Raw genomic sequence first — 12,595 nt, forward strand, 5'->3', positions numbered from 1 at the left:
CAGAGAAACAGAGAGAGAGAGAGAAAAACAGTGAGAGAGAGAGAGAGAGCCAGGAAAACAGAGAGAGAGCCAGCAAAACAGAGAGAGAGAGAGCAAGCCAGGGAAACAGAGAGAGAGAGAGCCAGGGAAACAGAAAGAGAGAGAGAAAAACAGTGAAAGAGAGAGAGAGAGGGAGAAACAGAGAGAGAGAAAAAAAAACAGTGAGAGGGAGAGAGAGAGAGAGAGAGCCAACAAAACAGAGAGGGAGAGAGAGCCAGAGAAACAGAGAGAGAGCAGGTATGTCAACATGCTTGACACTTCACACTGCCCGGAAGGGGAGCTCAGAGAGAGTGGCCTGCATTCAGAGGCAGCTTTATTAATGAGCAGCAGACAGCTTCCAGCAACACACAGATCTGATGCTGAATCTAATCAACTGGAATTTTACCACCAGCTCTGAAATAGTTGCTTACTCAGGCACCTTAGACATTGCAGCAGAGGAGATATAGCCAATGAGCTAACTTCCATCAAGCAAACTCTTCCTCACTTTAGAGTGTGCACATCATGAACCTTCCACTGTTTATCAAATTGATATATTACATTTGCTTCCCCTTTTCCCCCTTTTTTGCAATTTTACCTCTCCCCCACCCATCTGCTCCCTCTCTCCCACATCTTCATCTGTCACAGTTTACCCTCTGATTTCAGTTTCTCTCCTGTTTGGCCATTCACACCCTATATTCTCTCTATGGGCTGCCATTTTAGCCTTGGAGGGAGTGCAGAGGAGGTTTACTAGGCTGATGCCGGAGTTGAGGGGGTTGAGCTATGAGGAGAGGCTGAATAGATTAGGCTTGTACTCGTTAGAGTTTAGAAGAATGAGGGGAGATCTCATTGAGACGTATAAGATGATGAATGGGATGGATAGGATAGAGGTGGAGAGACTCTTCCCGCTCAGAAAGGACAGTAGGACTAGGGGGCACAGCCTCAAGATAAAGGGGGGGCGGTTTAGAACGGAGTTGAGGAGGAACTTCTTCACTCAAAGGGTGGTGAATCTCTGGAATTCTCTGCCCGTTGAAGTGGTGGAGGCTGCCTCGCTAAATATATTTAAGACGCGGGTTGATGGGTTTTTGATAGGAGAGGGGATTAAGGGTTATGGGGAGAGGGCGGGAATGTGGAACTGAGCCACGACAGATCAGCCATGATCTTATTGAATGGTGGGGCAGGCTCGAAGGGCTAGATGGCCTACTCCTGCTCCTATTTCTTATGTTCTTATGTTCTTATTAGCAGCCTTTCCCTTATTTTTGTGGCTATGATTCATCCTCCATTCCCTCACCCTGCAGTATAAATATCTCCCACTTTCTGTGCCTTTTATCTTCGACAAAGGGTCATCTGGACTCGAAACATCAGCTCTTTTCTCTCCTTACAGATGTTGCCAGACCTGCTGAGAATTTCTAGCATTTTTTCTTTTGGTTTCAGATTCCAGCATCCGCAGTAACTTACTTTTATTTTATATTTTGCTGGATGCTCCCAATTTCCTTCCAGCGAGTGTGCAGGTGAAGGCATCTTTTAGGCAAACCAAATAAACTGAATGAAATAAATTGAGGGTCTTAGAAAAAGGGGTGGGGGAACCACTTAGAGCAAAAGTGCACAGGAGACTTAAAACATCAAATCAGAGCGTGATTAAGAGGGTCGATGATATACCCCAGCCCCTGAGGGGCTCAACAGACAAGGAAAACCTCAATGATGCATGTGGACTCCGCACGCTCCCTCTCCAGGGGCACCCAACCGCGAATGTAAGCTATAGAACCATAGTAACCCTACAGAGAAGAAGGAGGCCATTCAGCCCATCCAGTCTGTACTGACAACAATCCCACCCCAGGCCCTATCCCCACAAACCCACACATTTACCCTGCTAATCCATCCAACCTACACATCCCAGGACACTATGGGCAACTTCGCATGGCCAACCCGCACATCTTTGGAATGTGGGAGGAAACTGGAGCACCCGGAGGAAGCTCACGCAGACATGGGGAGAATGTGCAAACTCCATACAGACAGTGACCCAAGCCAGAATCGAACCCAGGTCCCTGGAGCTGTGAGGCAGCAGTGTTAACCACTGTGCCACCATGACGCCCCGAATGTAGCCGTGATAGAGGGGCAGACAGTCAGGGCGGACCACCCCTTGGTCGCCTGCTGCTTGGACCTGCTTATGGCAAGTTTGGCTAAGCCCAGGAGCAGGTTCACCAGAACATCCTCCTCCTTCCGTCTCCCCATGTCCGCACCGGGTGCCTGTTGACTAGGAGTGTGGGACTGAAGTGCAAACAGAACGTCAATAAAAGGTTTTTCAGAGAATAAAAGTGGGAGTACCGCCTATAATATGAAACGTAGACATGGCCCACGGACTCCACAAGACTGCAAAGATTTGTTGGACACCTTTCTCCAAGTGGAACAGCGCCACTCTCTCTTGCCTCCATGTTGCACAAGGATTATTATGCCATTATCAATTTACCTGTCAACAGTCACACCTGCAGCTTCACAACTTTGCCACTAGATGGAGCCTCAAGCTCCAGTAGCTGGAGATCCAGATGATCAGCCGTATGGCAGAGTAGGCTCAAAGGGCCGAATGGCCTCCTCCTGCTTCTAGTTTCTATGTTTCTATCCCCCATCTGCCTCTGTGGCGTCATTCACCTAGCATTTTACCTGCACAGGAACAGGCCCTTTGGCCTAACTAGTGCGCGCTGACGTTTCTAATCCACACCAGCCTCAATACACTCCAACCCAATGAGTATTTCCGGCAACTCCTTTCTCCCCTTTGCGTACTGCACCAGCTCCCCTTAAACGCCGAGGCAAATTGGCTTTGTCCTGATTGAGTTCTGAATAATTGGCACTAATAATTGAGCATTCTCCAGTAGCAAGCACCCAAAACATCAGGGATATCAGAGTTTCTTCAACTGTGTTCTTATCAGAAAGCTAAGTGGCAGCTCAGCCTTTAGTGCAGTATCTCAGGCTTTGTGCTTTCCATCTAGGCTCACAAGACAGTGAACTGAGATTTATAAAACCCTTAGTCCCAAGGAATTTCAGACTGATTGGATCAGAGCCTGGGTCTATGTCTCCTACTACAACACCCACTGTTCCTCTTCATCTTCACTTTTGGACAGCAAAGTGGCACAGTTGTCAGCACTGCTGCCTCATAGCGCCAGGGACCCAGGTTTGATTCGGGCCTCGGGTTTCAAATCTGAACATGCACCAGCAAGTCGAACCAACTAGACACACTCGTGTGTCAGTGCCATTTTAATACGGTGAAGTGATGTTACATTGTATTCTTAAGTCAATTTTGGTTCCAAACTAGCTCTCCACCGAAAAACTGCAGCAGGCAACGGTGCAGAGGGACCTCGGGGTCCTTGTGCATGAGTCGCAAAAACCCAGCCTGCAGGTGCAGCAGGTGGTCAGGAAGGCGAATGGGATGCTGGCCTTCATAGCGAGGGGGATTGAATATAAAAGTAGGGAGGTCTTGCTGCAGCTGTATAGGGCATTGGTGAGGCCGCAGCTGGAGTACTGTGCGCAGTTTTGGTCGCCGCACTTACGCAAGGATATTTTGGCCTTGGAGGGAGTGCAGAGGAGGTTTACTAGGCTGATGCCGGAGTTGAGGGGGTTGAACTATGAGGAGAGGCTGAATAAACTAGGTTTGTACTCGTTAGAGTTTAGAAGAATGAGGGGAGATCTCATTGAGACGTATAAGATGATGAATGGGATGGATAGGATAGAGGTGGAGAGGCTCTTCCTGCTCAGGAAGGACAGTAGGACTAGAGGGCACAGCCTCAAGATAAAGGGGGGGTGGTTTAGAATGGAGCTGAGGAGGAACTTCTTCACTCAAAGGGTGGTGAATCTCTGGAATTCTCTGCCCGTTGAAGTGGTGGAGGCTGCCTTGCTAAATATATTTAAGATGCGGGTTGATAGGCAAGGGAATTAAGGGTTATGGGGAGAGGGCAGGAAAGTGGAACTGAGCCACGACAGATCAGCCATGATCTTATTGAATGGCGGGGCAGGCTCGAAGGGCTAGATGGCCTACTCCTGCTCCTATTTCTTATGTTCTTATGTTATGTCACTGTCTATGTGGAGTCTGCACATTCTCCCCATGTCTGCGTGGGTTTCCTCCGGATGCTCCGGTCTCCTCCCACACTCCAAAAGGTGTGTGGTGAGGTTTATTGGCCATGTTAAATTGCCCCTTAGAGTTAGTGTTACCCTTTAGGATAAGTATGTTAAGGATAAGACCTGGGTGGGATTGTTGGCAGTGGAAGCTTGATGGGCCAAATGGCCTCCTTCTGCACTGTAGGTTCTATGATTCTATGAATTACACTGTTAAACAGACCTGTATTAATTATTCGATCCCAGACATAAAGCTGTGAAGTCAACATGCTCACTCAATCCTGAGTCACTGAGGTAGATTCGCTTTGAACAGAATATAATGGAGGCAATGGATCGTGCCTGTGGGTTGGAGAGTTGGTGAGAACCCCAAGATGCTTCTTTTCACTGAATCAAGTGCCAGTGAGGCACTGGACTGGCTAACAAGGGGTCTTCCCTGCGTCCAAGGACCCATGGAGGGACGTCCAACCGGCCAAGGGCTGCTAGCCAATCAGGAGCTGGCAGCGGCGCCATGTAAACCGCCATACCTGGGGAGAGGCCTAGGATCTCCGAGGGACCCATGTCACCGGTGAGAGATAGCAGGACAGGGATTGCAGGAAGGGTGTCATGGGGTGGTGGGGGGTGTGCGGGTAGTTACGAGGACAGCAGCGGCACTCAGTTGAGGCCTCCTCCACCTTCCCAGTGCCGGGTCTCTCACTCAGGTACTGAGTCCCTTTGGAAAGGTGATCAACCCCCCCCACCGTCAGGGAGTCCGCCAGCAGGGTTTCCCTGTCGAGATTCCTAAATAGTGAAGCCTGTGCTGGGGTGAAATTTTTATTCATCCGTGGGACATGGATGTCGCTGGCTGGACCAGCATTTATTGCCCATCCCCAGTTGCCCTTATTCAGAGGGCAGTTTAGAATCAACCACATGTAGGCCAGACCAGTTAAGGACGGCAGATTTCCTTCCCTAAAGCACATCCTGAACCAGGTAGGTTTTTCCCACAATCGACAACGGTTTCGTGGTCATCAGTAGATTCTTAATTCCAGGTATTTTTTGTTGAACTCAAATACCACCCATCTGCCGTGGTGGGATTCGAACCCAGGTGTCCAGAACATGAGCTGAGTTTCTGGACTAATCGGCTAGCGGTAATGCCACTCAGCCATCGCCTGTGGTGGTGGTGGTGTGATAAGGCTCTCAAGTCTTATAGCACAGAGAGAGGCTGCACTGGCTATCAAGCACCTATCTATCCTGATCCCTTTTTTCCAGCACTTGGTCCATTGCCCTGAATGCTGTGGCATTTCAAGTCTCATCTCAATGCTTCTTAAATGTTGCAAGGATTCCCGCAGCGAGTTCCAGACTCCCACCGCCCTCTGGGCGAAAAGGTCTTTCCTCAAATCCCCTCTAATTCTCCTTTCCCTGACCTTAAATCCGTGCCCTGGGTTTACTGAGGGGAAAAGTTTCTTCCTATCAGTCCAAAGGTGTGCGGGTTAGGTTGATTGGCCGTGCTAAAAGATTGCCCCTTACTGTCCTGAGATGCATGGGTTAGTAGGATTAGTGGGTAAAATATATTGGGATTGTGGTCGGTGCAGACTCGATGGGCCGAAGGGCCTCTTTCTGTACTGTAGGGCTCTATGTCCCTCGTAATTTTGTACATCTCTAATTTGCATTAATTGCCCCGGTTAGGGCCTCACGTGGTGATGGAGTGAGAAGATGATCCACATCCTTCCCGCTGTGGAAAGGGCAAAAGTGGGAAGACTCTGCAGACCCCACTCAACACCCTCTTGCCCCAATTAATTTACCCTCTCCCTGCCACCACCATGGGAAAGCCCATTAAATTCCACCTACAGTTCATGGAAATACAGAAAATAGGAGGAGGAGAAGACCATTCAGCCTTTCATGCCTGTTCTATCACTCATTCTGATCATGGCTGATCCTCCAACTCAATAGCCTGATCCTGCCTTCTCCCCCCCCACCCCCCCCCCCAATATCCTTTGATCCCCTTCACCCTAAGCACTGCATCAAACTGCTCCCAGGAAGCAAGCAATATTTTGGCCTCAACTACTTTCTGAGGTAACGAGAGGATTGAGTGGAGCTCTGGTACGAACAGATCTCCCACTCCCCTACAAGGCAGCGAAGGAAACCTGAGTAACACCCATCAAATTTTACTCCTATTACCAGGTTTACAAACTCAGATATTTTAAAATATAATGACGGCACTCATCTCCAGAACTGGACTTGGTGTGGCGTGAAAATCGAACATTCAAGTCTGTAAATAACAAAGCAGAACTGGACTCTTTATAAAGTGTCACGATCCCCTTGGAAAACTATTCGGGAATTTGGGAAAACAAATCTCAGTGATGGTCCAATTAGACATTCCCGATTTTCAGGGTGGCTGAAAGTGGAGGGGAGTGGGGGCTTCGCCACGCTTGTGTGAGGAAGGGGCAGTGAATGGGTCCTGGTGATTTTACCCTTGGTGGAGTTTGTTTATTCTCTGTCTTTCCCTGATGGGAGGGTCTGGCTAAACAAGTACCAAATGGTTCCCCAAAAGGAAGGTGGGGGAGAGTGCGGTGGGGGCCAGGGGAGAATGGTGGGAGAGATAAAACAAATTGGGAGAGACAGTCACCCTGAGGTGCTCCTCCGTCCTCCTAGTAGGTGTTCTCAGAACGGTACTGCCACATGACTGGGAGGTGTGAGTCTGTCATTCGGCAGGGAGGAGTCAAGACAATACAGAGTCATTTCAGGCCTTTGTTTCACAATCCCCCTCATATCCCAATCCAATACCAGGTTTAGGAGATTCCGAAGGTTAACATCCCTTCTCTGGGGGGAATGAGTAGAGAAGGGGGCGTCTTGTTGGGTGGGGAAGGAGAGAGGAAAGGTGGAAGTCTCCTGTTAAGTACAATGGATATTCAATATACTTGAAAGTCAATAAATTTGGATAGTCTCAAAGTTCTGACAGATACATGCCTGATTCCATGGATGTTCTTGATGGCGTAACTAATCTCTCGTCGCAGCTCCTTCTCATCAAACTCCATCTGTCACAGAAGAAAAATCACATGAGGACATTCTTAATGGGGCCGTTCACACAGCAAGCAAGAATCCCCACTCCAATTGTAACTTCAATCTCTCCCCTGGTACCTACGTTACAGATGATACTCTGCCATGCATGACATGCTAATTATAATGTCCAGATACACAAGAGAAGGGCATCAAATACCTGGAGTACTTATAAATAGAGACCGCTGGCACACGGCTGGGGGAGCTAGGTAGAAGGTAAGCATATGTAAACCTGTATCAATAAATAAACCAATCAATGAGAAAAGGATTGGCATCTAGTTTCATCTTCAACATCTAGTTTGGGATCTAATTAACACTACAAGTCATCAGGATCATCTCATTCATCGACCAAACCTTTCACCGTGGAGTGACACGTAGAAATTTCACTTGCGTTGTTTGATGCCCAAAGGCCAACATAATGTTTTCCCTTTGCAGTGACTGTAAGACCATAACATCATAAGACATGGGAGGAGAAGTGGGCCATTCGACCTCACGAGTCTGCTCCGCCATTCGATCATGGCTGATATGCTCCTCATCCCCATTTTCCTATCTTCTCCCTATAACCCTTCAACACATTACCAATTAAAAATCTGTTTAACTCCTCCTTAAATTTACTCATTGTTCCAGAATCCACCGTGCTTTGGGGTAGCGAATTCTACAGATTCACAACCCTCTGGGAGAAGTAGTTTCTCCTCAACTCTGTTTTAAATTTGCTACCTCTTATCCCAAGACCATGGCCTCTCATCCTAGAATGCCCCACAAGAGGAAGAATCCGCTCCATGTCCACTTTATCCATATCTTTTATCATCTTGTATACCTCAATTTAATCTCCCCTCATTCTTCTAAATTCCAGACAGTATCGGCCTAAACTGTTCAACCTCTGTACGACAAACCCCTCATCTCTGGAATCAATCTAGTGAACCTCCTCTGAACTGCCTCCAATGCCACTACATCTTTCCTCAAATAAGGGGACCAAAACTGTGTACAATACTCCAAGTGCGGCCTCACCAATGCCTTGTATAGTTGCAACAATACTTCCTTACCTTTATATTCTATTTCTTTAGCTATTGCATTCAATGAGATCACGTCTGATCTGATCTGATAAATCCTCAGCTCCACTTTTCTGCCCTCTTCCCCATAAGGGGTGGCACGATGGCACAGTGGTTAGCACTGCTGCCTCACTGCGCCAGGGACCCGATTTGATTCCTGGCTCGGGTCACTGTCTGTGTGGAGTCTGCACGTTCTCCCTGTGTCTGCATGGGTTTCCTCCGGGTGCTCCGGTTTCCTCCCATAGTCCAAAGATGTGCGGGTTAGGTGGATTAGCCATGCTAAGTTGCTCCCTTAATATCATGGAGATTAGCAGGGTAAATATGTGAGGTTATGTGGATAGGTCCTGGATGGGATTGTGGTTGGTGCAGACTCGATGGGCTGAATGGCCTCTTTCTGCACTGTAGGGATTCTATGATTCTAATGGCATCCCAACTCTGGAGATGGATTAATTTATCCTCCTTTCTGCACACACAGCAATCCTGTTTGTCGAGGGGGCTACAGATGGTTGACCATCACAAAGAACAACACAGCACGGGAAACAGGCCCTTCGGCCCAACGAGCCCACGCCGCCATTTTAACATTATGAGTGCCCTCCTCTACCTATGACCTTTGTCTACGCCTATTGGGGAAGATTGAGGGGAGACTAATTTAGGGATAATTTGTTACACCAATCAGCCTAAGAGCATGTTTTTGGGGTGTGGGAGGAAACCGGAGCACCCGGAGAAAACCCACGCAATCACGGGGAGAATGTGCAAACTCCCACAGACACCGGCCCAAATCCATGTATCTGCACAGCCTTCTGAGGTTAAATTCCAAATCATTTTATCTGGTGTTTCTCCTTGAAGTAACCTGACACACAGCACTAATGATGGATGGATTGCACGATCTGGAACTGGAATGGCACAAACTAAGTTCATCTGATATCACTACATCAACGGAGAAACACACTTTCCATCAGTGCTAACCCTCTCACCGTTCCGGATATATCATAGCTTGGTACGGCGCCTGCTCCCACCAAGACCACAAGAAACTACAAAGGCAGCCCAGTCCATCAGGCAAACCAGCCTCGTCCATTGACTCCATCTACACTTCCCGCTGCCTCGGGAAAGCAGCCAGCATAATCAAGGACCCCATGCACCCCAGACATTCTCTCTTCCCCCTTCTTCTGTCAGGAAAAAAATACAAAAGTCCGAGGTCACATACCAACAGCTTCTTCCCTGCTGCCATTAGACGTTTGAATGGACCTACCATATATGAAGTTGATCTTTCTCTACACCCTAGCTTTGACTGTAACATCACATTCTGCACCCTCTCCTTTCCGTTCGATGAACTGTATGCTTTGTCTGTATGGGTTTAGGCCATAGGTTTAAGGTGAGAGGGGAGAGATACTAAAGTGTCCAGAGGAGCAAATTTTTTTGCACAGAGGGTGGTGAGTGTCTGGAACGAGCTGCCAGAGGTGGTAGAAGAGACGGGTACAATTTTCTCTTTTAAAAACATTTAGATGGGTAAAATGGGTATAGAGGGATATGGGCCAAATGTGGGCAGTTGGGATTAGCTTAGGGATTTTAAAAAAAGGGTGGCATGGACAAGTTGGGCCAAAGGGCCTGTTTCCATGCTGTAAACCTCTATGACTCTATAGTGTGCAAGAAACAATACTTTTCACTGTATCCCAATATGTGATGATAATAAATCAAATTTTTAAAAAAAATTAAATCATTGGGTCAACTATCACCCAAGTGGTTGGTTTAATCTGCTGCCTAATCTGTTAGGCAGGTTATGAGGGAATTTCACAGTGCAGTGCATAGACCCCAGAGACAAAGATGACTCATTCTGCTTGTGAGATCATGCATTTTGGAAGGTCTAATACAAATAGGAAATATACAGTAAATGGCAGAACCCTTAAAAGTATTAATAGGCAGAGGGATCTGGGTGTACAGGTATACAGGTCACTGAAAGTGGCAATACAGGTGGAGAAAGTAGTCAAGAAGGCATACGGCATGCTTACCTTTATGGGCTGGGGCATTGAGTTTAAAAATTGGCAAGTCATATTGAAGCTTTATAGACCCTTAGTTAGACCACCCTTGGAATATACTTTTCAATTCTGGTCGCCACACTACCAGAAGGATGTGGAGGCTTTGGAGAGGGCATGGAAAAGATTTACCAGGATGTTGCCTGGTCTGGAGCACATTAGTTGTGAGGAGAGGTTGGAGAAACTTGGTTTGTTCTCACTGGAATGACGGAGGTTGAGGGGCAACCTGTTAGAAGTCTACAGGATTATAGGGGGCATGGACAGAATGGATAATCAGAAGCTTTTCCCAGGGTGGGGGAGTCAATTGCCGGGGGGGACATAGGTTTAAGATGCAAGGGGCAAGGTTTAAAGGAAATGTACAAGGCAAGTTTTTTATGCAGAGGGTGGTTAAAATTGATCACTATATCCCAAGTGTGGCCTAACTGAAGGTCTATAAAGTTGCAATATGACTTGCCAATTTTTAAACTCAATGCCCCAGCCAATGGAGGTAAGAATGCCATAAGCCTTCTTGACTCCCTTCTCCACCTGTATTGTCACTTTCAGTGACCTGTGTACCTGTACACCCAGATCCCTCTGCCGATCAAAATTCTTAAGGGTTCTGCCATTCTTGAACTTGCTGCTGGGGGAGGTAGCGGAAGCAGATACGATAGTGACTTTTAAGGGGTGTCTTAACAAATGCACGAATAGGATGGGAATAGAGGGATATGATCCTAGAGGAGTTGGGGGTTTTAGTTCAAATGGGCAACATGGTCGGCAGACTTGGAAGGCCGAAGGGCCTGTTCCTGTGCTCTAATTTTCTTAACATAAGAACATATGAAATAGGAGCAGGAGTAGGCCATCTAGCCCCTCGAGCCTGCCCCGCCATTCAATAGGATCATGGCTGATCTGAAGTAGATCAATTCCACTTTCCCGCTTTCTCCCCATAACCCTTAATTCCCTTATCGAAATCTATCTACCCATGACTTAAACATATTCAACGAGGTAGCCTCCACCGCTTCAATGGGCAGAGAATTCCAGAGATTCACCACCCTTTGAGTGAAGAAGTTCCTCCTCAACTCCGTTCTAAACCGGTCCCCCCACCCTGCTTATTTTGAGGCTGTGCCCTCTAGTTCTGGTTTCCTTTCTAAGTGGAAAGAATCTCTCTACCTCTACCCTATCCATCCCCTTCATTATCTTATATGCCTCTATAAGGTCACCCCTCAGCCTTCTAAACTCCAACGAGTACAGGCCCAATCTACTCAATCTCTCCTCATAAGCTAACCTCCTCATCTCCGGTTTCTTTGTACTTTGTGGTTTCTGTTGAATTAATAACCCGTTAATATGGAGTTCACAGGGTCAAGGTCAGTTGCTAGGACTCCGATTCAATCACTTCAGCTGACACTTTGTCTGACAGGGGCCTCAGTGTATATTGTGACCAGTAGACATGTTAATAGTATTCCTTCACCAAGCCAGACTCTAACCCATTGGTTCCCAAAACTCTCATTTAATATTTATAACGTGTGGAAACGTGTGGATTCAGCGTAACGCCAGCAACAGTCAACTGTTCCAAACCAAACATCTGCAAGGAGGTGCCGTGTTTCCGGTTACCTTGACGAGTTCGAAGGGGAACCTCTCGTGGAAGATGCGGTTGATTCTCGCACCACCCGACAGCTCGTAGGTGTCAATCTGATCCCCCGAACCTTCGATGCGCTTCTCAAAATCCACAGAAAATTGCTGAACCATCCTGCCAAAGAAGGGAGAGTTTCAAATCAATATGTCTGAACAGCAGAGGCCATTCAGCCCATCAAGCCCTGCACTGTGTTCAGTTCCATCGTGCTGGTGGGCACGGAGGCTATTGTAGCCCCTGGGTGGTTGGGGAAGTGGCTGGACAGTGCTCTAGCACTGCTCCTGGCACCTTGGCAGTGCCAGGTTAGAGTTGTCAGGGTGCCAGGGGGTCGTCCCAGACTGGCAATGCCAAGAGACAGGGCCTGAAGGGGCGGCGGGGGGGACCTTTGGTGAGCCTATAGTTTAGGTGCCATTCACTTGAGGAGGGAGGTTGCTGCTACCAGCGAGTGCATGGTTGGGGGGGTGGTTGTGTTGGCTGATACCAGAAACTGGGAGGAAGGGTGCTGAAGCTGGCAATTGAGGGTGGGGTTTGGTATGGAAAGGGAGCCAAACGCTAGGGATTGGGGTTGGTATTTGCCATCAAGTAGGGGTGTGTAGCATCATTCTGAGAATGGGACATCTCTGAGGAGGCAGTTTTGCCAGCATCTTTAGGTCCCGCACTCTCACCCACAATTCATCTTCAAATTCGCCTTAAGTGAGCGCGCCCTTACTCTGCGATAACCTCAGGAAGCAAGGAAGGAATCTCCCGTGGGGAGTCTC

General features: G+C 47.9%; 1 protein-coding gene across 4 annotated transcripts in view; it reads right to left on the reverse strand.

The window, feature by feature from the left end:
• Positions 1–12,595, reverse strand: part of LOC145358427 (dynamin-1) — a 263,584-nt gene that overhangs the window by 154,625 nt on the left and 96,364 nt on the right. For all 4 annotated transcript variants that reach the window (XM_080212495.1, XM_080212493.1, XM_080212496.1 and 1 more), the window contains exons 8-9: positions 11,819–11,954; positions 7,063–7,130 (exon numbers count right to left, since the gene is read on the reverse strand). In XM_080212495.1, coding sequence (XP_080068621.1) covers positions 7,063–7,130; positions 11,819–11,954 — 204 coding nt within the window. The remainder of the gene's footprint in view (positions 1–7,062; positions 7,131–11,818; positions 11,955–12,595) is intronic.

Source organism: Carcharhinus amblyrhynchos, chromosome 25, assembly GCF_965287045.1.
Source record: "Carcharhinus amblyrhynchos chromosome 25, sCarAmb.v2.hapA, whole genome shotgun sequence".
Lineage (NCBI taxonomy): Eukaryota > Metazoa > Chordata > Chondrichthyes > Carcharhiniformes > Carcharhinidae > Carcharhinus > Carcharhinus amblyrhynchos.